The 23,879-nt window shown below is 33.3% G+C and overlaps 1 protein-coding gene and 1 long non-coding RNA gene across 3 annotated transcripts; one reads left to right on the top strand and one right to left on the bottom strand.

The window, feature by feature from the left end:
• Positions 1 to 5,232: 5,232 nt before the first annotated feature.
• On the bottom strand, positions 5,233 to 23,504 carry LOC147387847 (uncharacterized). Its single transcript, XR_015171125.1, has 4 exons — positions 23,378 to 23,504; positions 19,538 to 19,615; positions 5,910 to 5,958; positions 5,233 to 5,278 (listed from the first exon to the last, which is right to left on the bottom strand). It is a non-coding gene; the product is annotated as an uncharacterized LOC147387847 (long non-coding RNA).
• Positions 10,776 to 12,305, top strand: LOC147387848 (G-type lectin S-receptor-like serine/threonine-protein kinase At1g11410). Of its 2 annotated transcripts, none has more exons than XM_086421958.1 (3): positions 10,776 to 11,119; positions 11,755 to 11,913; positions 11,990 to 12,305. In XM_086421958.1, exons 1-3 carry the CDS (start codon positions 11,068 to 11,070, stop codon positions 12,256 to 12,258), a joined length of 480 nt encoding a protein of 159 aa, XP_086278084.1. In that variant the 5' UTR covers positions 10,776 to 11,067; the 3' UTR covers positions 12,259 to 12,305. The 2 variants fall into 2 exon arrangements, with proteins under 2 accessions (XP_086278084.1, XP_086278085.1); XM_086421959.1 differs by having other exon boundaries at positions 12,044 to 12,305.
• Positions 23,505 to 23,879: the final 375 nt, after the last annotated feature.

Consider the following 23,879-nt stretch of genomic DNA (forward strand, 5'->3'; position numbering starts at 1 on the left):
GGGCCTACTTTGGAATGCCCTAATCCTTAACTCATATTCTCCTCTTTTGTCTTTTTGTGCAAAGAAAAGTAGAGGCTACTTTTAGACTCTTCTACACATATTTTTCTCTATAAATAGAGTCTCAATCTCTAGAGAAAGGGTCCCATCTTGGTTCTCTTATCCAAGACTCCTTTAATCTAAGGCTCTTAGCCTATTCTCTTATTTTTTATATTTTTATCTTCTAGTTATTTTCTTTTGGCTAAATAGTCTTGTAAGAAGTAGAAGAAAAAGAATTTGTAAGTTTCTCCATGAAATGAAGAAAAATTCTTTCATCTCTTATCTTCCCTCTCTTGCAATGACATTAGGCTAAGCTCCCCTCCATTGGAAAATAGGAAAGCCTAGAGCAAGTTCTTTTGTTGTTTCTAATTTCATGTATTTCTTTTAATTAAAATGCTTATGAGTTCTCTTTAAAATTTCTTGCACCTTTTATTCTTAATATAGATACTTTATACTTAGATTAGATCAAGATAAAGTATCCTTAAACTAGATAATTGGTAATAGGAAGTTTTCAAAGAATTCTACTTTGTTTATGTCTATCATGTGATTTCATTTGCTTAACTTTCTGATCTAAGGAGCTAACACCAAGCCCTTACGATTAAGTTATAGAAAGGCTAGAGATTAGGAATTGCTCATCAACATGTTCTAGGTAGATCCACCTCCAATGGTGTTTTAATTTCATAAGTTTACTTGCTTTTAATTTTATTTACTTTAGTCCATTTTCTAGCAATTTTACATTTTCTTATAAGTTCAAAAATAAAAAGAAAAATAGTTTTAATTCCTTTTAGTTAATTTGAATTTTATCCTATTAGTTTAATTCTACTCCTTTCTCTGGGGTTCGATCTCCCACTTGCCTCACAAGTAAGGTAAAAGTAAGATTAATATTAACTTCGGTGAGAAGAACAACGATAGTCTCATCATGAGTGCATCTGGTCGTATGACAATGAATATTGATCTACGAACATGTCCCTCTGCCAATGCATTGTTGTGCATGAACTCATTTACGAGTCTCTCAAAATAGATTCCTTCAACAACAATGATCGTCGTCAGTTGGTTTACTATCATCTTACATTTCTTTCCTGATTCAAGATTCTTATGGGACGGATCATAAGGTGGGTTGCTTTAAAACAATGGGTTCAGGTCGATTCCCTTTCCTTACCACTTTGAACCTTAATAAGAACAAAAAATTTATTAAATGTTATACTTAAGGTAATATTAACAAATAGAAAAGGATATATTGTATATATAAAGGAGAGAAAATGACATACTTTTGATTGTTTTGTATTAGAACCAATGTGTTCCAAACCTATCGGTGCAACATGTGACACATGAATTCCTTGGTGTTTTTTAATAAAGACACATTGCATTCTAGCTTCCATATCTTCCCACCGCCTCTCATTATATTCTTTATAATGATTAAATGTTTTTACTTATGCAATTACTTGTCTCTAGTTTTTTCATATATGGATGCAATCATTTTCAAAGAGTCTGGGAGTATTGGGTTGGTTTCACATATCGTCCCATCCCCGTGACTCGTCCGGAATGCTTTGGAGTATCTAGTGTCATTGACAAGACTGGATCCCTGGGTGCTTAGGTTACCGTCTTCAACTTATTTTAATAACTCATCCTACCAAAAAAAAAAGTCAATATATTCTATAATGATATAAATTTTTGAAGTTTAAATAAATAGATAATATTACATAATGCAACTCACAATTTTATTTTCCTTTATCCTCGTAGGTTCATTGATATATTCTCCATTTGAATTTTGGCAAGCTTTCTTCCAATGAAAGCTCGTCGCTAGCTTTGTACATGTTAAAAGTAATTTAATTAAATTACTTACAATCATAATTAATCAAAAATTAAACGTGAGGGATTGAAAGAAAAATATCATCTCCTCTATTAAGTCGAAATAGCCTTTTCTACTAAGATGGTGGGAGTAAAGATTATGAGACTATTTTCAGTCTGAGTCATTCTAAGTTCTTGAAGCTCCACTGTCAATTTGGACTTAATGAATGCATCCCAAAGGCGAATAGATCTTTTACATCTTGAAGGGTATCTTCAAAACAATGTGATTTGCTATATGTTTCCAGAACTTCAAATCCCATAAAATCCACCAACCTTTTTTCTAAATAAAATAAAACAAAAGAAACAAAGATTCAATAAGGATGAAAAAAATGAGAACAACAATATACAAAGACTGACAAAAGCTATTGGCATATTAACAATAACTTTCAAACACAAATATCTTTTCTCTCTAAGTTTCAGATTGATGACATACTCTGTGACTTGAGTTGCATGTCTACAAGAGACTAATAAAGTGAAGAGAATACCTTGAAAAGCTAAAGCAAAGTCAACAAGAAAACATAATGGAGCAATAACTGGAATCGTTTGTGAATTTGTTTTCTTTTATATATGACTCAGACCTAAATTTCTTTTCCCGCTGAGGTCATGTTAGTAATGGGCAATAAACTAACCGATTGAGTTGTAAATGTCTTACCTATTTCACCGATCGACCAAGATGTAGAAGACGACAAAGATATCGATATATGAGTAGTTCAAGTTCAGTGGAGCTTCAAGGATTGAGAGAGAAGAAAGTTGAAATCTTGAGAGAGTAATTTGAGAGATTGAGAGAGTAGAGCTTGAGAGAGAATGAAGAGTTTTAGAGCAATAGAACATACAAGTGAAAGTGAAAGAACGACATAGAAAGCCATAATTTTAAAAAAGTGTATAATGTAAGTTTTCAGTAAATGACATAGTTACAAAAAAGGTCATCGATTTATATAACATCGATTGTAAAACAACAAATTTTATATAATATCGGTTTCACAACCGACGTTATATTTAAAAAAATATTACAAAAATGCCATTAATTTTATAACGTTTATTTCACTAAATACTAACGTTATATTTAAAAATAAAAATTATTACAAAAATGCCATCACTATATAACATTGGGTTCTTTGAAAATCGACGTTAAAACTCAAGATACAATATTACGAAAATGCTATTACATTATAACATCAGTTTTTTGTAAAATTGATGTTATAATTGAAATAAAAAATAATGAAAAATGCCATCCCAAAATATAGAGTTTATAATGTCGATTTGTTATAAAACCAAAGTTCTAAACCATATTGTATATTTTCTTTTGCTACATGGCAATGATATTAATTAATTATAAATATATTCACAGTGATTGCTTCGATCTGCTACGTACTATCGCTCACGGTGATTGCTTATCAATTTGTGGGTTTCCTCAAATACTTAATTTCTTCCTCAATCTATACATAGCACACAGTGATTGTTTCTACTGCCATTAATTGTTGCTTTCCTTCCTTCCGATCTGATGTTAAAGATTAAAACATGAGCGCCTCCTTTTCCGCTCGATGTAGGTGTGTGATGCCATTTCCAGCTGACTTCATACTAGCTGTTGCTGACTAGTTGCCCATTAGAATTCTCCATTACTATAGACAAGCTCAAGAACCTAAACCTAAAAAACAAAATGCAACAATTTATATTTAAAATAAACATATTTAATTAAGCCCACGTGCTTGTACATAAGTATAGGCATGCTTGCTGAATTGGAAGAATTAATGTTCTCAATAATAATATTGAGAAATTAGAGTTATCCTTGATTGGGTTAAGAATAGGTACATCACCTATGGTTGGCTATAGCTATCAACATCCATGATTGGGTTATCGTCCTTGATGCACTTGTCATTCATATCTTGCAGGTTAGATGGACTACTTTTGTCTTTATTTTTTATTTCTTTTAAGAATATTCATTTTGATCCTCTATTGGAAAGTCTTAGGTGTCTTATTACACTTGGCATACTTTGACCATGATGATTAAACTTTTTCATTTCTAAAGTTTGTGTATCTTTCCTGTGGGTTGGAGATGAATCTTGGATTGATGTTCAAGATTGTTGGAATTGGCGAAGTCTAAGGGTGTTGCGAACAAGAGTTGGAAGAAGAGTGGGAAGAAACGACTGAGGAAGGTTAGTGGCTGATGATCTATTTGACTCTACTCCATTTCTTACCAGTAGAGAAGCTGTCCATATTGGCTCATTTTCCATCAGGTAAATATAATCATATTTGGTCTCTCTCCTTCTCTTTTTTTTTTTTTTCCTTTTTCTGTTCTTGTCTCATAGGCATACCTCCCCCATTTGTTGTTGTTTCCCCTATGGCGTAGTTTAGGCAGGGCAATGTAGTTGCTACTTTCCATGTCCCGAATAGTAGTCAGGTTTGAGTTAATTTTAAAAACAGTGGTCGTAGATGAACTTGTGGTGATAGTTGAAATTGCATTCGCTTGTAAGGGCGTAGACTTTAGTTTTTTTAATATATAATTTAAACTCAATGGTTATAGTTTTAGTTTAATTTGTGGTGATGTTAAATTTTCATTGCATTTGGGGCTTCTTATTTGGCTCAGATGGGAGATGCAATGAAAATTCAACATCACCACAAATTAAACTAAACCTATCACCATTGATTTTAAATTATATAAAAAAACTGAAGTCTATGCCCTCCAAGCAAATGTAAATTCAACTATCACCAAAAGCTCAGCTTCAACCACTGTTTTTAAAATTAGCTCAAACCTGACTACTATACAGGACAAAAGCTCAGCTTCAACCACTGTTTTTAAAATTAGCTCAAACCTGACTACTATACAGGACATGGCAAGAAGCAACTACATTGCCTTGCCTGACCTACTCCATAGGAGAAACAACAAAAGATGGGGGAGGTATGCCTATGAGACAAAAACAGAAAAAGAAAAAAGAAAAAAAGGAGAGAGAGACCAAATATGATTATATTTACCTGACGGAAAATGAGCCAATACGGACAGCTTCTCTACTGGTAAGAAATGGAGTAGAGCCAGATAGATCATCAGCCACTAACCTTCTTTAGTTGTTTCTTCCCTCTCTTCTTCCCACTCTTGTTCTCACCACCTTTATACTGCATTGATTCCAGCAATCTTGAACATCAATCCAAGATTCAGAGATGAATGACAACCCCACAGGAAAGATACACAAACTTGAGAAATGAAAAAGTTTAATGACCATCATCAAAGCCTGCCAAGTATAATAAGACACCTAAGACTTTCCATTAGAGGATCAAACAGAACGTTCTTAAAAGAAGTAAAAAATAAGACAAAAGTAGTCCATCTAATCTAGAAGACAAGAACTTTATCCAAATCCACAGCAAAGCCTTGTGCAACCATCTTAGGGCTTCTTTTATGTTGCTGGAGGTAAATTTTAGATGAAAAGTATGTTAGACAAAGATATAAAAATTATACTCAAAATAAAGACTATGGAGTAAAAATAAAAATTAAGACTAAATGGCAAAATTAAAATCATTCGAATGGCTCATAAATATGTAAAGAGTGAAGATTGAAGTTTAATTTTGACTCAGAGAGGGGAACATGCTACAATTATTCATATGTTCAAAATATCTAAATGTTAATTGTTGAGATCATTTGAAGATTCCAAAGAACGACATATTAAAGAGATGTGATTAGCTCAATAGGATGATTCCAGGGATTGTTATACTAATTTATGTAGGTTCATGTACATAATGAAGAACTAGTTTTGATCATGTATAATGAAGAACTGTAACATCCTCAATTAGATTGAATGTACAAGCTGTAAGTCTAATTGAACATCACCTAAATATCCTTTTCTTCTACTTCTAATCAAGAAAGTAAAAATGAAGGCAAGGTGTTTTGACTTAGGCTTGGACTAAGTGCAAGCTTTAAAACAATAAAGAATTAAGTGGTCATGATTAAGACTTGCAAGTTCGCAACTGCGATATCACAATCATTAATAAAATATAAATTTCTTAAATAAAAGGACAAGCTAGTTGTCAATCCATACCGAGTTTGCAGCGGCCAGTAATGAGACATGGTTGCCCAAATCACCCACCCTATATATAAACATAACCAGATCTTTGCTAAAAACATTTGAGAGATTAAAATAATAAAAGAGACAAAAGAAAGAGAAAAATGAGATGTTTTCCACTTCAGTCATTATTTTTATCTTAGGCTCGATTTTCTGGTTTGTACTCACTTTTGAATACAAAATAAAATTTGAGAGCATATAAATATATATGGAAATGAAATGCATTTTCTGTCATAAATATGATATACAAACCCCCAAAGTAATAAGTCACCCATATTGTTTGTTAAGAAGTTCATCTAAATAAAACAACGAAGTGTTCCATTTTTCACTTAATACTTGTCATTTATAAGAATAAACGAACTTGATTGGTTCTAAATCAACCAATGCATCTAGGGGAACTTGTTTAATCTACAAATCTTAACAATTTTAAGATATAAATGACAATGCATCAAAGACAATAGCCCAATCACGGGTGTTGATAGCTATAACCAACCATAGGTGATGTACCTATTCTTAACCCAATCATTAGAAGCTAACGATAATATATCATATGAGGAAGGATCCACTCAAATTTTAGACAAACAATAGAAGAAGTTGAGATCTCGCATCATTCCCTTAGTCAAGGTTGTCGAGTGTAGACACCCCATTTTTGCATATGCTTAATTCGATAATTCGTCATCCGGTTGCCGTGAATTCCTAATGATGAGCGCAAAAAATCTTGAAGGCTTGTGAGTATTGTATCTGGTTCTTTCCATTTTTTTAGTCCTTCCATTTCCCTTTCTCGTTACGACTCGACATATAAATTTACGCATGCTTAGGATTGCTACATTTTACACCCCGATTTACCAAGCACATACGCTTAGGTTCACTATACAGTTTGATAACTTAAGGAGCTCGCTACACTAGGAAAATATGACATTAAGACTTAGAATAACAATGTTGGGACTGAAAGAAACGTCACGCCAAAATTTGTAAAAAATAAGAAAAAATCAATAAAATGACAAAAATACCCATCATGAATTTCAGACCTCCGAAAAATCTCGAAAACACCTCCATTATACTCAGAATGTGATTTTGAGTCTAATGGGACCCAAATCGAAGAAAATAGAGAAATTTATGATAAATCACAAAAATGACCTAAATGCCCCTCAATGTCCAATTGTAACCTAGAGACCGAGATCTATAGGCAAACATGATAAAAAATCAAAATCAAATTAAAAATCTAATCTAATAAAAATCAAATTTAAATTAAAAATCAAACTCAAATTAAAAATCAAAATCTAATTAAAATTCAAAATTAAAAATGAACCGGCCAATTAAAATTTAAAGTCAATTTAAATTTCAAATTCAAATTCAAATTAAAAATTAATCAACCCATTTAAAATTCAAACAATTAACATTCAAGTCAAAATCAAATTGAAAATCAAATTAAAATTTAACTAAGAAACCAATTAAAATGCAAAATTAAAATTAAATTTAAATTAAAAATTACTCATCCAATTAAAATGCATAATCAAATTGAAATTCAAAAATCAAATTAAAATAACATTGATCAATTGAACAAAAAAGATCAATCGAATTAAATTTAAAACTCAATAGACCAATCAAATGAAAGTTAAGCAAGGATCGTTGTATTACGAGTAGTGTGGGATAACCACTCTCATTCTTTGAAGAAGGAAGAAAAAAAAAGGGGAAAGCAACGACTCATAGCGTTCCGTGCACATATATATCTACGCATATCCGCACAAACAATCTCAATTGTTAGATCGCGTTCGATCTAACGACTCAAATCTATTTTAAGTTTAAGTGATAAATTTTAATATTTTTTACTCTACCCTCCTTTAACTTTTATCTATTTAGTTACAACCCCTCAACAACATAAAACCCAAAACACCATTAGAGAACATAGAGTTCTTTCTCTTTCTCATTCTCAGATGAACAAAGAACAAAATGGAAAAAGGTTTTTCCTTCTAATTCAACCTCTCCTCTCTTCTATTATGTAAAGATTTTTTATTCAATTTAGGAATATTATGGGTTTGATTGATGCCCTTTATGTTTTTAATTCATAGTTAAAAGGTAAACAAGAAAGAAAATTATTATGACTCCTTGGTTGAATTATTGAGAAATCAATCCAAAAAACTAAGAAAAATAAAAATAAAATAATTTGAAGCCCTTGACTGCATGACCAAAGTATGAACAAGGAAATAACAAAAAAAAAACTAAGTAAAAGGGGAAAATCCTAAAGGATGCATCACATCCTCACAGAAGAGAAATTGCATTCATAGGAGGTTGAGAGACATTGATGACTTTGCGAGAGTGAGAGATCAGAGAGAGCTCGAGAGGCCGAGAGATTCTACGTCTAAGAGAGATTGAGAGTGTTGGAGATCTACAAATTCGTGCAAGAAGTCAATAGTGAGTGCGAGATCAAAGCTTCTTAAGAGTGATCGAAGGCGGAGAGTGTCTTCGTCTGAGAGAGGTCGAGAGGGATTTGAGAGAGGGAGAGAGAGAGAGAGAGAGAGAGAGAGAGAGAGAAGGGTCACTACGTCATAATGGGTAAAAACCGACGTGGTTTTTTCGGAAAAACGACAGTTTTGAGCCGTCGTTTTAAGCGACGGATTCCCACAGTCGCTAATCAGGGAAAAATATTTTTTTCCGCCTCAAACTCGACTCGACTCAGACGTTTTTTCGTTCGACTCAACTCGTATCGGTATTATTCGATCGACTCAACTCATATCAGTTTCGTTCGATCACTCTCTGTCTTTCTGTTTCTCGACTCTCTCTGTCTCTCTCTCTTTCACTCACTGGTTTGTCTACGATCGAAACTCTCTTTCTCTGTCTCTTTCACTCATCGGTATTGTTCGATCGAATCTCCCTCTTTCACTCGTTGGTTTTCGATCGATCTACTCTCTCTCTTTCACTCACTTGTTTTAGTTCGATCGGTTCTCTCTCTTTCACTCACATTAGATTTCGTTCGATCGACTCTCTTTCACTCACAGAATCGATCTAGTTTTGAACATTAATTCTTCGCTAGATCTCTCACTCACAGAATCTCAGATTTTGAAGAACAATAACTAGGGTTTCCAGACGCGATCAGATTTCAAAATCATTGATCTAGGGTTCGATCTCTCTCGATTCTCTCAAATTACCAGGGTCATCTTTAATAGATTTGAAGAAGAAAGAGGTACGGATTCGCCCATCTCAAATTATTTCTTATGTTTGAAAGCATTAAAGATTTTTTAATTGAAGAAAGAGGTTATTTTCTTGCTTTTTTGAATGTTTCATCGCTTTTTTATAGGTTATATTGGTTTTATTCTGTAGATCTGCTTTCGCTGCTTTTTTTTCTTCTTAAAATCGGTTAGATTTTGATTTTTAAGCATCTGTGTCTTTTGTGGTTGTTCTGTTGTTGAAGATTTCTTAGTATGGATATGGTTTCTTTGAGTTGGATTGTTAAAGTCTAGTGGAAGCATATTCATCCATAAATGCCACAATGTTTTTTTGTGTTTTTGCTGCAAATGATTGTGTTCTTGAAGATTCGCTCTGATTTCTTGGTATTTTTCCAAAGATACAATCAAATCATTTCCTTTCCTTGGAGGTCTGTTTGAAATTTGAATGTTTTGAAATCTCCGATTTTAAGTGTTCTTATTTTGAACTCCAATCTCTGTAGTATTCTTCTGATTTCTAATTGTAGTAATTCATATCATGTTCACAGAACTAAGATCCACCAACAAATCCCTTGCCACGATTGAGTTTTCTAACACTATTGTGACTAAACAACTAGAAGTTAATCTAAAACTAATATTTGAAAGACTTTTGTAGTTCTAATGTGTTCATTTCTGGGGGAATGATTTGGAAAACTTGTAAAATGACAAATTAACATTGGTAGTCTTCAACCTATTTTATCTTTTCCAATTACATATCCAGGTCATGGGAAGTTCGCTCCTTATTCTCAGGCCCAACTTTTTTTGTGTAGCTTTCATTTAAAGGCTATAGGGCGGACATTTATGTAGTTTAGTTCGCTTTTACACGTTGAAGAAAAATAAATACTTAAATTCAATAAGCTGGTTTTCTAATGTAAAGGTGAACCAAGACCAAGAGTGGCTCAAAAACTCATAAGATCAATGGCCGGAAAAAGTATATCATTGTAGGCATGCTATGGAAATCATATGAATCAGATCTTAATCTATCATATGGATCTACCTTAACCAACATGTAATCATATATACATGCAGGTAAAGAAAATCAATTATTTTTCTTTTCACACCGAGGATTAAATGTAGGTGACACATTCTTATACTTTGTTACAACTCACGACTAAAATAGAGCATACTTCTCTAAATTTAAACCTCACGACATGATAGTAAAGAATTAATTTATCCTCTAATCAGAAAACATGTTCAATATGTTCGAGTCTGATTCCTCAATCTTCTTCAATTTCTACCATGGTTTTAAATATTGTCCGAGACCAATATTTCAGTAAATAGTTTGCAGATTTCATTGGGATACATAATACCACATGATAGATAGTTAATGATGTTCCAGTGTTTACTTTTCTGTCTCTAAAAACTTGGGATACATATTTTTTGTTTATTACTAAATTTCTGCCTTTTTTTCATATATAGAGTTGAATATTCACAGCTTTTTGTTTTATGTTTAGATTTTCTGCGCAAAATGCAAGCTACGAGATGCTTTTCCAAAAAATGACATTATACTGTGTGATGGGACTTGCAATTGTGTTTTCCACCAGAAATGTCTGGAACCTCCATTAGCTACTGAAAATAGTAAGTGATTCTTCTCAATTCAGTTAGCTTCTCAGGTGTAGTTGTTAGGGATTGGGTTTGTTTGGTAGCTTGAACTTTAAACAAAATATTAGCCTGATTAGTAACTTTAAAATATTTTATTTTTGTTGATTGGAATAAATTTCATCAAAGAGATTTCTATATACTAGGTTTCCAACAAGCATTATGCTCCTCAAAGGTGGGTGAGGGTGTGGTTGGCAGAATCAAAGGTGGTCTTGTAAGGAATGCAGGGTCGCGTGCCTGAATAATTGTTCTTGTATGGCTTACACTAGTCCGTATATTACTCGAGGAAGTATTGGCTGTGTGATCTGGTTCGGTGACCTTATTGATATAAAAAGATGAATGTTGCTGGACAAGATCTTTACATTCGAATGGTAGCTTCTGAACTAGGTATGGATGTGTTCTTTTTTTTCTCTTAATCCCAATTGTTTTCTAATGTGACAGTGTTGGAGGAAATCTCTATCTCCAATTTTCTGCTTCAACTAATTCTGAAGGTAAGAAGACAGGAAGGTTTAGTTGGGTTATAAGTATATTAAGTGCGTCAAATTCTCCTCACAACCATACCATATTGTGGAAACTACCCAAGAAAGAATAAATGATATATGCAACTATTCTTCTCATTAGAGCTGTACCATATCCTTTGGTTATCTAAATTGTGGGATTGCATAAGAGATTTGAAAGCATGTACGATCATGGCCATATGACGACTTGAATCATCTCCATGTGGTCTAAATTTATAATCGTGGGAGAGGTTTCGTTAGTGAACACTCTCATCACTACTCGACATAGTATTTGGTGGTCAAACGCAATATATGTGCCTTTGTGAAATGTTATTTTCCATTTTTATCCTGTTTGCATATTGAGCCTAGCAATCCTTTTTTTTCTTTTAATGGAGAGGTAATTGAAGGAATTCTAGAATAAACGAGGAAATCTCTCCAGCCATTTGAACATCCTCCTTTCTTTTTGACATTATTTGATGTGTGATGGTTATTCTTGGACTAACAAAGACTTAGTGTTTGGTTCAGGAAACAAGATTCCCTCATCAACTGAAGGAAAGAAGACTTCGGTTTCAGATTCGGGAAATAGGCATATACGGGCATTTGTTAGAGTGCCCATTCTTATAACAATGTTTATCTCAATATCCTTCATGTGTCACGTATGGAGGAGAAAGCTCAAATCAAAAGGTAAGGATATCATTTTGGCAGCAAATGAAGAATCAATTTCCTTGCTTAGGAAGTAATGTCCATCTATTTGAAACAGAGAAGGAAACAAACCAGGATTTGTTATTGTTTGATTCGTCTATTGGCTCTAAAGCTACAACTAATGGACACACTGATGTAAATAAACTTGGGAAAGGTGGGAACAACTCTGTAGAGTTGCCGTTATTCAGTTTTGCAAGCATAGCTGCAGCTACAGATAACTTCTCTGCTACAAATAAGCTAGGAGAGGGTGGATTTGGACCTGTTTACAAGGTAACCATTAGAATAAGTGTGATCCTCTTAGTATGCGAATTAAGAAATATAGGCTAAAATGTTTTCTTAATCAACACACTTAAAAATTATTTTATTTTCGATCCCATAAACGGTTTTAAGCCGTTCCAAATTATGAGTTTTTTTCGACGGTTATTGTAACGGACTAAAGCCGTCGTTTTTTTCGACGGTCTGTTTGACGGTCCAAAGCCGTCTTTCTTTCCGACTTTCTTCAGCAGTCGCATTTTAATCGCGACTCCTTTTAAAACGACTGCGCAAACGACTGCAAGGGCAGTCGTTTTTGTCAAAAACGACTGTTCAAGACAGTCGTTGATCCCGCAATATGACGTAGTGGGTTAGGGTTGCAGAGAGAGATCGAGCTCTTTCTGAGAGTAGTGGTAGAGAAGGTTGTGCGAGGCAGGTCTAAGTAAATAAAAAACATTTGAGGAAGGGTACTGTTAATACACGAAAGTCATTCACTTAAAAGACGAAATTAGATCTCAACTGTTAGATCTATGTTTAATTCGACATATGAACTGATTTGTGCGGATATGAGTAGATATATATGTACACGGAACACGACCCTTCTATAAAACATCCTTCTTCTCCAACGAATTAGAGCCCCTTTCCTTCTCTTTTGACTAGACGTTCTTCACTCACCTCTTCTCTCTCTCTTTGCTGCAATCTAACTACTTCTTTTCCATTGACCCTCACTCCATTACGTCCTCTTGCTACACCTCATCTCCCTCAACTCTCCTTGCACTCATCTCTCTCTGCAACTCTCTAACAACCTCCTCTCTATGCCCGGTCCTCTCTCTACCTTATCTCCCTAACTCCTTGTAACAACCATCTCCAGCTCTCTTTAACAACTTCCTCTCTCTGCCCAACCCTCTATCTGTCATGTCTTCTACTCAACAACCATCATAGCAGCTCTAAATACCACCGTTAGCAACCCTAAACACCACTGTTAGCAGCCCTTTAACAACCACCATTAGCAGCCCCTTTTCTCTCACCGCCTTTTCGTCACCCTTTCAACGTATTCTTTTCACAGCACTTCTTCATCGTCTACAAACAGCCACCATTAGTAGCCCCAAACAACCACCATTAGCAACCCCTGTTACACCACCATTAGCAGCCCCTTTTCTCTCACAACAGCAGCCTCTCTGTCACCCTTTCAACCTATTCTTTTCACAGCATTTTTTCATCTTCTACAACGATCGACCACAACGATATTCACCACTTCCTTATCTCACATTGGCACTTTCCTTATTACTCGTAGAGACACCTTCTTCTCCAAATCACAGTGATCTTCTCTTCTTTTTCCACTTCTCTTTAAGTTGTCACACACAGCAACACAACCACATTTTCTCTTACATCTAGCAATGCACAACAGTCACATTCTTGTGTCTCTTTTACAACCTTTTACACCTTTCTTCTTCATCCTCTACAGCAACCCAGTTATCTTTCTTTTTCACCTTTTGAACAACATAGTGGTGGCCCCCAACCGTCTTTCTTTTAATCTGGCACTTAGAGTTTCCTCTTGCTTTCATATTCCTCCATAGCCACCCATACCCGTTGGTCTCATAAGTTTTTGCTGGATCAAGCCTGAAGGAACGCGACGTAGCCACCATTCAGTCGCTAGGTAAATGTGGCTTTCTTTTTGTTTATTTTATCCTCCTTTTATCATTTTGTATTTTGTGCTGATAGTTGTTCGACTTCATTGACATGTTCATAATGTTTATCACACGTTCCGAATTTATTTTATTTTATCTTTTTTTTATATTGAAGAATTTTATTTAGATGCATGAATTTCTGATTCGCTGATTTACCACATATTTATAACATTTTGGTTCGAAAATTATGTATGTGTGTAAGAATTTTCGGGGTGCTTATTTGCTTTATGTTCATAAGGTTCCCAACTCAGAAATTTCACATGTGTAAGTCTCCAATTTATGAATTTGTTAACGTGTTCATAATTTGATAATTACATGATTTTGAATTTTGCCAATTTCGAGATTCGTGTATGCTTATCTTTTCTTGATTTGGTAATTTTGTATGATTTTGATTTTAGCCAATGTTAGCCATGATGTTGACTTTCATCGATTTTGAGATTCAAGTACTTGGTGGTTTTGGGCGCTATTAAAGTTTGCTGATTTGTTGAGTTACCATGTGCTCATAATTTCCTAATTTGGTAAATTTATATTCATAATTGTTATTTTGAAAATTTTATTTGAAACTTTTTAAATTGAAAATTTCATAATATTCTATTTTGGAAAAAAATATATTCATAAAGTTCTAATTTAGAAATTTCACATTTTAGTAAGTTTCTAATTTAGAAGATTTTATATTTTCCTATTTAGAAATTTCATGTTCATGGAAATTTAGGATTTTCTAATTCGAAAATTTTATATATTTTTTTAATTTCATATGTTGAAAAATTATTTTTATAAATTTTTAATTTGGGAGCTTATCATATTTGTAAATTTCTAATTTGGGAAGTTTCATATTCGTAATTTAGAAACCACATAAGTTACCAATTTAGAAATTTTACATTTCTAATTTTTTGATTTAGAAAATTTTTGCAAACTCCCATTGTTATTGATTTGAAAAATATTTGTATGTCACTTGCTAATTGATTTTAGATCATGGGACATAATTAGGGCTTTTCACAAATTTTCTCTTGATGTGAGAAATTTGATGAATAATTTAAATGATTGGGGAACTTTTGCCATAAGATTCGTTTAGCAAATCCGATATTGATTGATGATGATTGGACCCTAGTTCGACTTTAGTCTTTGTTCGTTAACCATAGGATAATTTTGGGTCATAGTAGAGACCGATCATCTTGATCGAACGGATTTGGTGCCTAACGTCTTTTGAAATTCATAATCCGACCCCTTACCCATTTCTCTTATTCGTGAGCCGATCCATATCCCTTTGGAGTTATTTTTTGGTTCTTAGACCTAAATTAGGTGGCGACTCCCATTTCTCGGAAAATCTCCCATTTTACCAATCGGACCCCCCATCACTATTTAGTGAAAGGTGATTTCATGGAGATACCACAACATCGAGGAAAAGAAGTGGGAAAAGGAGTCAAACACGCGAGTGTGATATCTTGACATATTTACGGATTGATGTATGACTTTAAATTTTGAGGACAAAATTTTTATTAAGGGGGGAGGATGTAATACCCCATATTTTTTTAATGCGTATCTAGGGACAATTCGTAGGTCAATTAATAGAAAAAATTTCTTGACGTTGGAATTTGATAAATCCGATTAAACCATTAGATTAGCATCGAAAAATTAATCGAAATATACTATAAATTTCTTAAAATCAGAGCACGGGACAAGTTCTTAATATAAATTGATAAATGATTATTATGTCCTTTTAACTCAATAAATGCCAAATCTAATAAAAAATTTGTAGATTTTCTACTCTTTTGCTTAGAGGTTTCTTCGGGTTCATCGAAGGAGAAGAACTTGTCTGACTTGTTAAGAGTTTAGAGAGGAACCGAAAAGCTAGGACATCCGATTGCCCTAGAGAAAATCTTATAAGTCATAGCAACAAAATTATGTAGGGAATTTCTAAACCTTATTGATAGTTATAGTTTTTCATGCATTGTAGTTTTAAATCTAAAAGTAATTATGTTGTTAAATATTGGAAAAAATATTTTTGTTTTGTGAAAATCATGATCAATTTTATTGTATGATGATTTTGAAAATAAAACCATGTTTAAAAATTGTTTTTATTTGAATAAAAAGAAAATCGAACTTGGAATTTCAAAGAAAAATTACAGCTTGGTAGAAACATTCATTTCTGGAGAAGGTTAGGTCGATGCCACCAATAGATTCTCTTAATACCACCGATAGAAAAGATTTTTACCCTAAAATTTATTTCGAATTTCAACCAATTTTGGTCATTTTCTTCAAAATAGTTCTAGACGATGATTTTGGTGTTTAAAATTGTCTAAAAATTCGATATCAATCTATTCAAAGCTTTTTAATAATTTTGATTAAAACCTCAAAATTTTCCAAAATAAGCATATGAATTATTGAAAGTTCAAGGGATTTGAATATAGTTGCGATGCCCTATTAAAGAGAGTATGGATTCTCATATGTGTAAGTGTGTGTGTTGGACAATGGGTATCCAAGTTTATTTTTATATTCTACTGTCACGAGACGATGGTTGCATGTTTATTTAAATTCTGTTATCGCAAAAGCGATAAGTACTGTTTATTTATTTTACGGGTTGGGCCATTGCATGGTAAGAAACTGGATATTCCTTTCACATACTTATAATGCTTTGTTTTATTTAATTTATAAAAAGAAAAAAAAATATTGTATTTAATTATTTTGGGATACGTTAAATAATCTACAAGAGCCTGACGGGATAGTATATCATGTCATTTTCGGAGTGATAATTATCTTAGGATGAATAGTTGAGATGGTAAACTCCTATGTAGTATGGGATGCATAGGAGAATAATATCACAACTGAAATTTGGGAAACTCCATTCTATATTTACCAGTGAACTATGTGATGTAACAATAGCTTGTGAAAAATATAGAGAAGTCTTAGAGAAGTATATGTATGCCTGATAGGCTTAGATGAAGATAACTAGTCAATGATCATTAACAGTCTAGAGTAGTTGAACGTATCGACACTTTGTTAAAGGACGTGTACCTTATGGTCACAATCAACAATCAACCTGAACTAAACAAATGGTCACCCTAGTGTGATAAGTGTAGTGACGACCACAAAACCAGGAACTAATGATGGGGTTCCACATTGGTGAATTTTTGAACATATTCGGATTATGACTGGGAGATATCCAATCATAGTTCTCAACACTCTTAACAAACATACAACCACTGCTTTTATTTATTCCATTAATTATATTTTATTTGGTTCTGTTGAGATTTACTTTTATTTGAAAAATTGCGTATGTTTCTAAATGTATTAGAATAATTTCCCCCATGTTAAGAGACTACCAGTTTTGAATAGTATTTTCTTGTTGGGTAACACCTTCGTTACTCACCCTATTGTTTCAGTTGTAGATCCTCCCCCAGTCGTAGAGCAATTAGAGGAGACTCCAACAGAGTATCATCTTGTTGATCACATTGACGACCAAAGTCCACTCTCAGGCAATAATTGAAATTATTTCTTCAAGTTCTATTTTAGTTTAGGTATTAGAAAATCTTATATTTTCTTTTTCATTTGAGAGTAGGGTTGATGTTAGTGTGAGGTTTCGCTGGCTATTGATTTTCGATAGATTTTTTTGATTTCTAATTTATATTTTAGATATTTTATGATTACTATTACACTCGAATTTCAGATTTATAAGAATTTCTACTGCGATATTATACCATATCACCATATTGTTTATTTACATATTTATCATTTGTGGCAATATGTGTATTTAAGACCTTGGATTTTGGCATGGAATCATGGGGATTCGTGTTAGAATTTGGGAGTGCTACAATTTCTCTATGAGAGACTATCAAAGAGAAGGCTAGGAAGGCCAGTTTCAAGCCAGCTTCTCCTCTGAGAGGAAGGCATCAAATCAGCCCAAACCTCTCGCTATAATATTTCTCTTATATCATAGGAATTCTTTAAGTTTCCCAACATGGTAGGATACTCCTCTGAGCTTTCTTGGAGACTTTTTAAGCAAAGAATCGATGGATCTCAAAAAAGCTTAGAGGATTTCCAAATGACAAGAACAAAAGATCGATTACAATCTCAAAGGAGTTAAATTGAATTGAAGTAGAAAAGACAGCAGAACTCTTTGATGGGCTATTTGCTGGTAAAAGGCCATATGTTCATGGTTTGAAAATTAAGGGACATGTCGATATGATGTCTCTCAAAGAAGGGTTCTTTTTTATTTAACTTCAAGGATAAGGAAGACCGTCCTATGCTCATCAAACTTATAGCTGGTTTGCCATTTACTCTCCTTAATCCCCATATGGTTGAAATTTCCTTAACTTCCCTTGCAATGTTTTTTTTTTTTCTCTAGAAACGTTGGGGTGATAGGCAATATGATTTGTGATCCTTTCCACATGAACGAAGCCACGACTAATAGGACTCGCCTAGGATAATGCTTGTACTGGTGTAGAGATTGAGACTTCTTGTCAATTTGCAGATGTTATTCTATTAGAATGAAAAAGCATTCATAAAAAAATACTCTATGAATGGAAACCTAAATTATCTAAAGAATACTACACGATTACTAACAAGTGCATGAAGTCAAATAATATCATAACACATAAGTGAAGCGAATCATTATATGGTAAACAACGTAAATAATAATCCATTATAGCCTTAATCATCCCATAAGTTTGGATTGGCTACATTCTTTTGGGCTTCCATCCTTGTTCGTTCTCTCCCAAAAGAAAGGTCTTTTGTTCCACCACAAGTGACTCTTCTATTCTTTATTCCTCTTTCTACTATTATATATTGCATTTAGATGAATTAATAGGTTGCAATTGTGTGCATCCAATAACACATTTTTAGGCATAATCCAGTTAACTAAAAGTTCAAAATAGAATGTTACTCATTTCAGAAAGAACGCCCCTTCCCCTCCTTTCTGGCTTATTAGCATCCATGAGTATAAAAGGTCTATAGGATTCTCCAATGGATTCCCTTGAGAAATAGTCCGAAACTTTGCAATCAAATACCTCATGTAAATTGTAAACTCTATGACTTTACATTGATTACAAGGCACCCATTAGCGTTATTGTATGTTCTCCTATGACAACATCTACTAAATCTCCAACCTATTGAAAGATCACCTGGACAACTTGTTGAATAAGTGGTGCAACCACACATTATGCTTTGGATGAATGGCCAACTTATACTAATTGAAAGAGGTACAAAAAATTATGAACAACTCAATCAATCCTGAAAGAGAAATATCGATATTATTGATGAAAGTGAATCACACAATATTGAAGAGCTTACTAGTCATTAAAAGTTTAATAGAGAATGCAAAATTTCTAACAAGTCATATAGATCAATGATGCTTAATTAAGCTAGCAAACAATTGTTTATACCCTTTTTCATTTTTTTTCCTTACCTTAACTTATTTATTTATTTATTTATTTATTAGTAAGCTAGAACTCTAAGGGACCCCACCCCTTTCATTTAACAAAGTTAAGTGAGACAAATTACAAATCAAATCATCCTACAATATGGAAATAAGCTTTTGCGGCAAGAGTAAAGAATCTAGAACAATAAAGTTTGATGCTTAAGATTTAATAGGACCCAAGAGATCAATCACAATTCAAGACAAAATAGAACTCATTTAAAGTTTCCAATCCAACAATGCACTTGGCTAGTACCTTAGATTTCTTAATCAGGGTGTTGTTTCTCATTACAAGGGAATCCATTCTATTGTTTCCGACAAGATGAGACATGTCCTACAAAAAACATAATTATCAATATCAGAAATATTGAGCTTAAAGAAAATGAGATAAATCAAAATAGAGCGATGTCATACAGATAACTGATTTGAGATGATTCCTCAAGAAAATAAATAAGAGAAAAACTAAGAGTTTATTTATTTAAATAAGTAGAAATTAACTTTTAATTCATATTATTTATTTTTTATGAAATAAGAAAGTTGAAAGTTCATAAAGGTTTAAAGAAGTGTCGGTTCACCTTTTCAGTCGTTTAGGATCTATGTTCGGGCCAGCATTGATGGATAGATTTTGAACAATATTGGTTGTTCCATCTGAGGATGGCTTTTCCAACCGTGCAGAAATGTTTTTTTTTTTTTTTTGTCATAGTCTTATCCTTGAAGTAGATTGACTGCCAACTGGTATATCAATCGAAGTGGATAGCCATGTTAGTGAAATTGTCAAGCTTTTGAATAAATTTATTATTGGCTAAGTTGTTTTCATGCGTTGATTGCAAGTCCGATTTCCCCATTTCTATGATATCTTCCATTTTTTAGCATTATATTTATATACAAACTGAAAAGAAATTGATAAATAATAGTAGAAACCCTTAATAATGTATTGCAGTGAGTTTTATGAACCTTAAAATAAAAATAAAGTTACTAATATATTTTATTGTTACATATGACCACTTCGAGGGGCTCGCCTCCATACATCTGGTCCTTTGGAGGGGTTATAAAACTTCCAAAAGGATTTATCCCAAACATTTATTTTTTTCTTTCTTCTTTTCAACATATCCCTAAACCCTTATAGCCTAGTTCCCAAAGATATGATAAACCACTCACATCTCAATGAAATTTTAAGAATAAAAATCAAATAGAACCGCATCATATTATATAATATGTATTTTACTATATCTCTTATAATAAATACTAATTTATTTTAGGTGCTAGGTAAGGGCTTTATGCCATGTGCTAAAGAGAGAATTAAATCAAGAAATTTAAATTTAAGAGATGGATTTTCAATGAATTGAAATTTCTTTTAGAGAAGATCAATGTTAGCCATACGATAATTTTTTAGAGTACTATTGGAGCAAAGTGCCCAAACAAAGAACAACTTATAAAAAAAAAAACAATGATGGAAAAATAAAGATAAAGCAATGGGAGTACTTAAGAAGAAAATTTGAAGTAGTCATTAAAAATAAAAAGGACTTCATAAAACATCTTAAGATATTAACGAAATAAAAAGACATATCTAAATAAGTTAGAAATCTAGATTTTACATAAAAGGGTATCCTAATTATATCTATATCTATCAAGAAATATCAAGGATAATAAAAGAATGACTTAAGAGTGATATTCAAGTTAAACAAGAGAAGAGTGTGAAATTACCAGCTTTGACAAGATAGTGACCTAGAGGGGGGCTGAATAGGACTATTTTATAATTCTACTGAATGTGAATATTAGGATGTGAATGAATTTTTAATGAGTAAGTTGATCAGGGAGCATTCACTAAAGCATTCATGAAGCAAGATATTCATGCAAGATATGATCAGTCATGATGTGCATCCAAATTGGTATAAAGATAAGAGGATCTGAGACAAGATATGAGACACACGATTTATAGTGGTTCAGCACCCGTGCCTACATCCACTCCCAAGAGAACCCAAATTGATGGTTCTTTGGTGTCCACTAAAACTTGAGGTTTTTGGTTCACCTTAAACCGCGCACAGAATTTTTCGGGTTAATTCCGCAACCCTACGATTGAATGGACCACATCCACTCAAACTCCTTGAGTTTTATACTTAGGAAACTCAGTAACCTTTGTCACTCAACTTGAGTCCGCAACTCAATCAAGTGCTTGATTTTGAAGAAGAAATCAAGAACTATTACAAGTATATTTTTAGAATTTAAGATACGAACAATCAAACTCATAGTTATGACGATTGAAGTGAGTGTGTTGTTCTTCAGTTCTTCATTACTTCCTTCAACAATGGCTTCTTGCCTCGCTCGATGTTAGAATGTAACTCTTGAAGGGTGGAGTAAGTAGAGCTTGATCAACTAAGATGAGGTAGTTTGATATGCATGATTTCGACTACCCTTCATGACTCTTCTTCCTTCGTTAAGCCTTTTAAAGTATGCTTATTGGCTTGGGCTGAACTTCGAAGTTGTTGATCAACCCAAGAAGAGGCCTAGAGCTTTTCTTTTATAGGAAAAGCTCTTAACGGCTTTCTGTCGGTGGCACCTGAATTCCAACGGTGGCACCGACCAATCATAACGGTCGAAAATCTTACCGTTTAGCGTTTTCGGCAGTACTGACGGTGGAACCTCCAAGCTTCATCGGTGGGACCGATGAGTACTTTTACGGTGGAACCGCCAGAAGTATGCTTCTGCCACCGAATGAAAATTCCTTCATTAGTTCTGACGGTGGATGGTGGTGGGACAGATAAAGTGATCTTCGGTGGAACCGATGCCTAATATATCGGTGGGACCGACAGGATTGTTCTTCTGCCACCGATAGGAGGTATCCCATGTTAATTTGTCGATGGATAATGGTGGAACTGTCAAGATCTTCATCGGTGGGACCGATGAATATTCTATTGGTGGGATCGACAGATTAGAGCTCCTGCCACCGATAGAAGATATCTCAAAATATTCGGTCGGTGGCTGGCGGTGGATCCTTTACTCCTGCCGACAGCTTCTGATCCCCTTGAGGTATACTTGTTCTGATGCTCCACGGATGATGATGACCCTTGACCTTGATTGGTTTTGATATATTTTGGATTTGTCGTTGAGTTATGAATACACAATAATGTTTCTAGTAGTTACATCATGACATCACACGACCACCCTTGTAATTGAAAAAACATGGTACTAACAGAGTGGTCTCAAAGAACCTAATACCTTCTCGAAAGGAATATCGAAGGAGAAGAAAAAGATAACTGAAAACCTGAATAAAATGGATTCTATTGCAAACAAGAAAATAACTATATAAAATATATAAAATAAATAGTAATATATTTTATTGATATGGCCTCTTAAAGGGGACAAACACTCCAAAAACATTTCTCCCAAATACTTGTTATTTCCATCCCTATTTTCAACTTAATCTCTAAACCAGTTTTTATTGGTTATATCTCTGAACTCTTATAGCCCACTTTCTAAAGATACGATCACAAAGTAAATCAATAACATCTTCAGTTAAATCTTAATGAATCCTAATCAAATACAACTCGATCATACTGTGTAATATATATTTTGATAAATTTTCTAATTAATAATTACTAATTTTATTTTTGTTACAAAATAGGATTGTAATAACTTCTTAAGAGAGAATCCGAGCAATTGTAAAATTCAAGAGAAGGGTTTTCAATGAATCAACATTTATTTAGGAAAATATCAATCTTTTATATTACAAAATTTTGGAGTATTGTTCATAGGTAAGTTACCATAGAAAGAACTGCTGAAAAAAAAAATATAAATCAATGGGAGCATTAGAAAAAATTTACAAACCCATTAGAAAAGAAGACTTCATTAAACATTCCAACAAGTAAACAACACAAATGAGTGGATCAAATTGAGTTAGAAATCTATCATTTACATATAAAAGGATGTCTTGATCATACCTTTATCTATCAAGGTATAACAAAGATATTCCATAAAAATTCCACATATTAAATTTCAAGTGGTACAAGAGAAGAATGAGCTGAAAAATATTAACTATAACAAACCCACCTTCTTTAAAGGCATATTGACAAAAGAGAGAATGGTAACAGAAGATCACCTGATGAACTATAAAGCAAAGAACCATAGACCCATCATCAATAAACATGGAAGTCCCAAGTAGAGTGATAGAGGTTAAGCTGGTAGCTTGAGGCCTCCAACTCCTCCCCAAGACTTCCATCGCTATCTCTAACCAAAATTTTCAAATGCAACCTCTAGGGTTAGGGCTTGGGCTTTTTAATATTATTCCCACCTCGAAATTGTAAATAATCGTTTCATATTTGATCTATTGAATATTAGGGTTTCACTTTCTATAACATGTAAAAAGACTTACCTACCCTTAGGTTAATTTTTTAACTTGTTAGTTGTAATCTTCTTATCTTGGCCCTATTAAATTTGTTTAGTTTTTTTATTTCTCCTCACTTAAAATAACTTTTACTATATATTCTAGAACTATTAAAGATTTTGTCTTCAAAAATATCTTTTTCATTGTCCATACTATATTGTACTATATTGTTTATCTTTTTTTTTTTTTTGATTGATAAGCTGGGGTTAAAGGGACC

This window comes from Akebia trifoliata, chromosome 13 (assembly GCF_017979445.1).
Source record: "Akebia trifoliata isolate Shusen 1 chromosome 13, ASM1797944v1, whole genome shotgun sequence".
Taxonomy (NCBI): Eukaryota; Viridiplantae; Streptophyta; class Magnoliopsida; order Ranunculales; family Lardizabalaceae; genus Akebia; species Akebia trifoliata.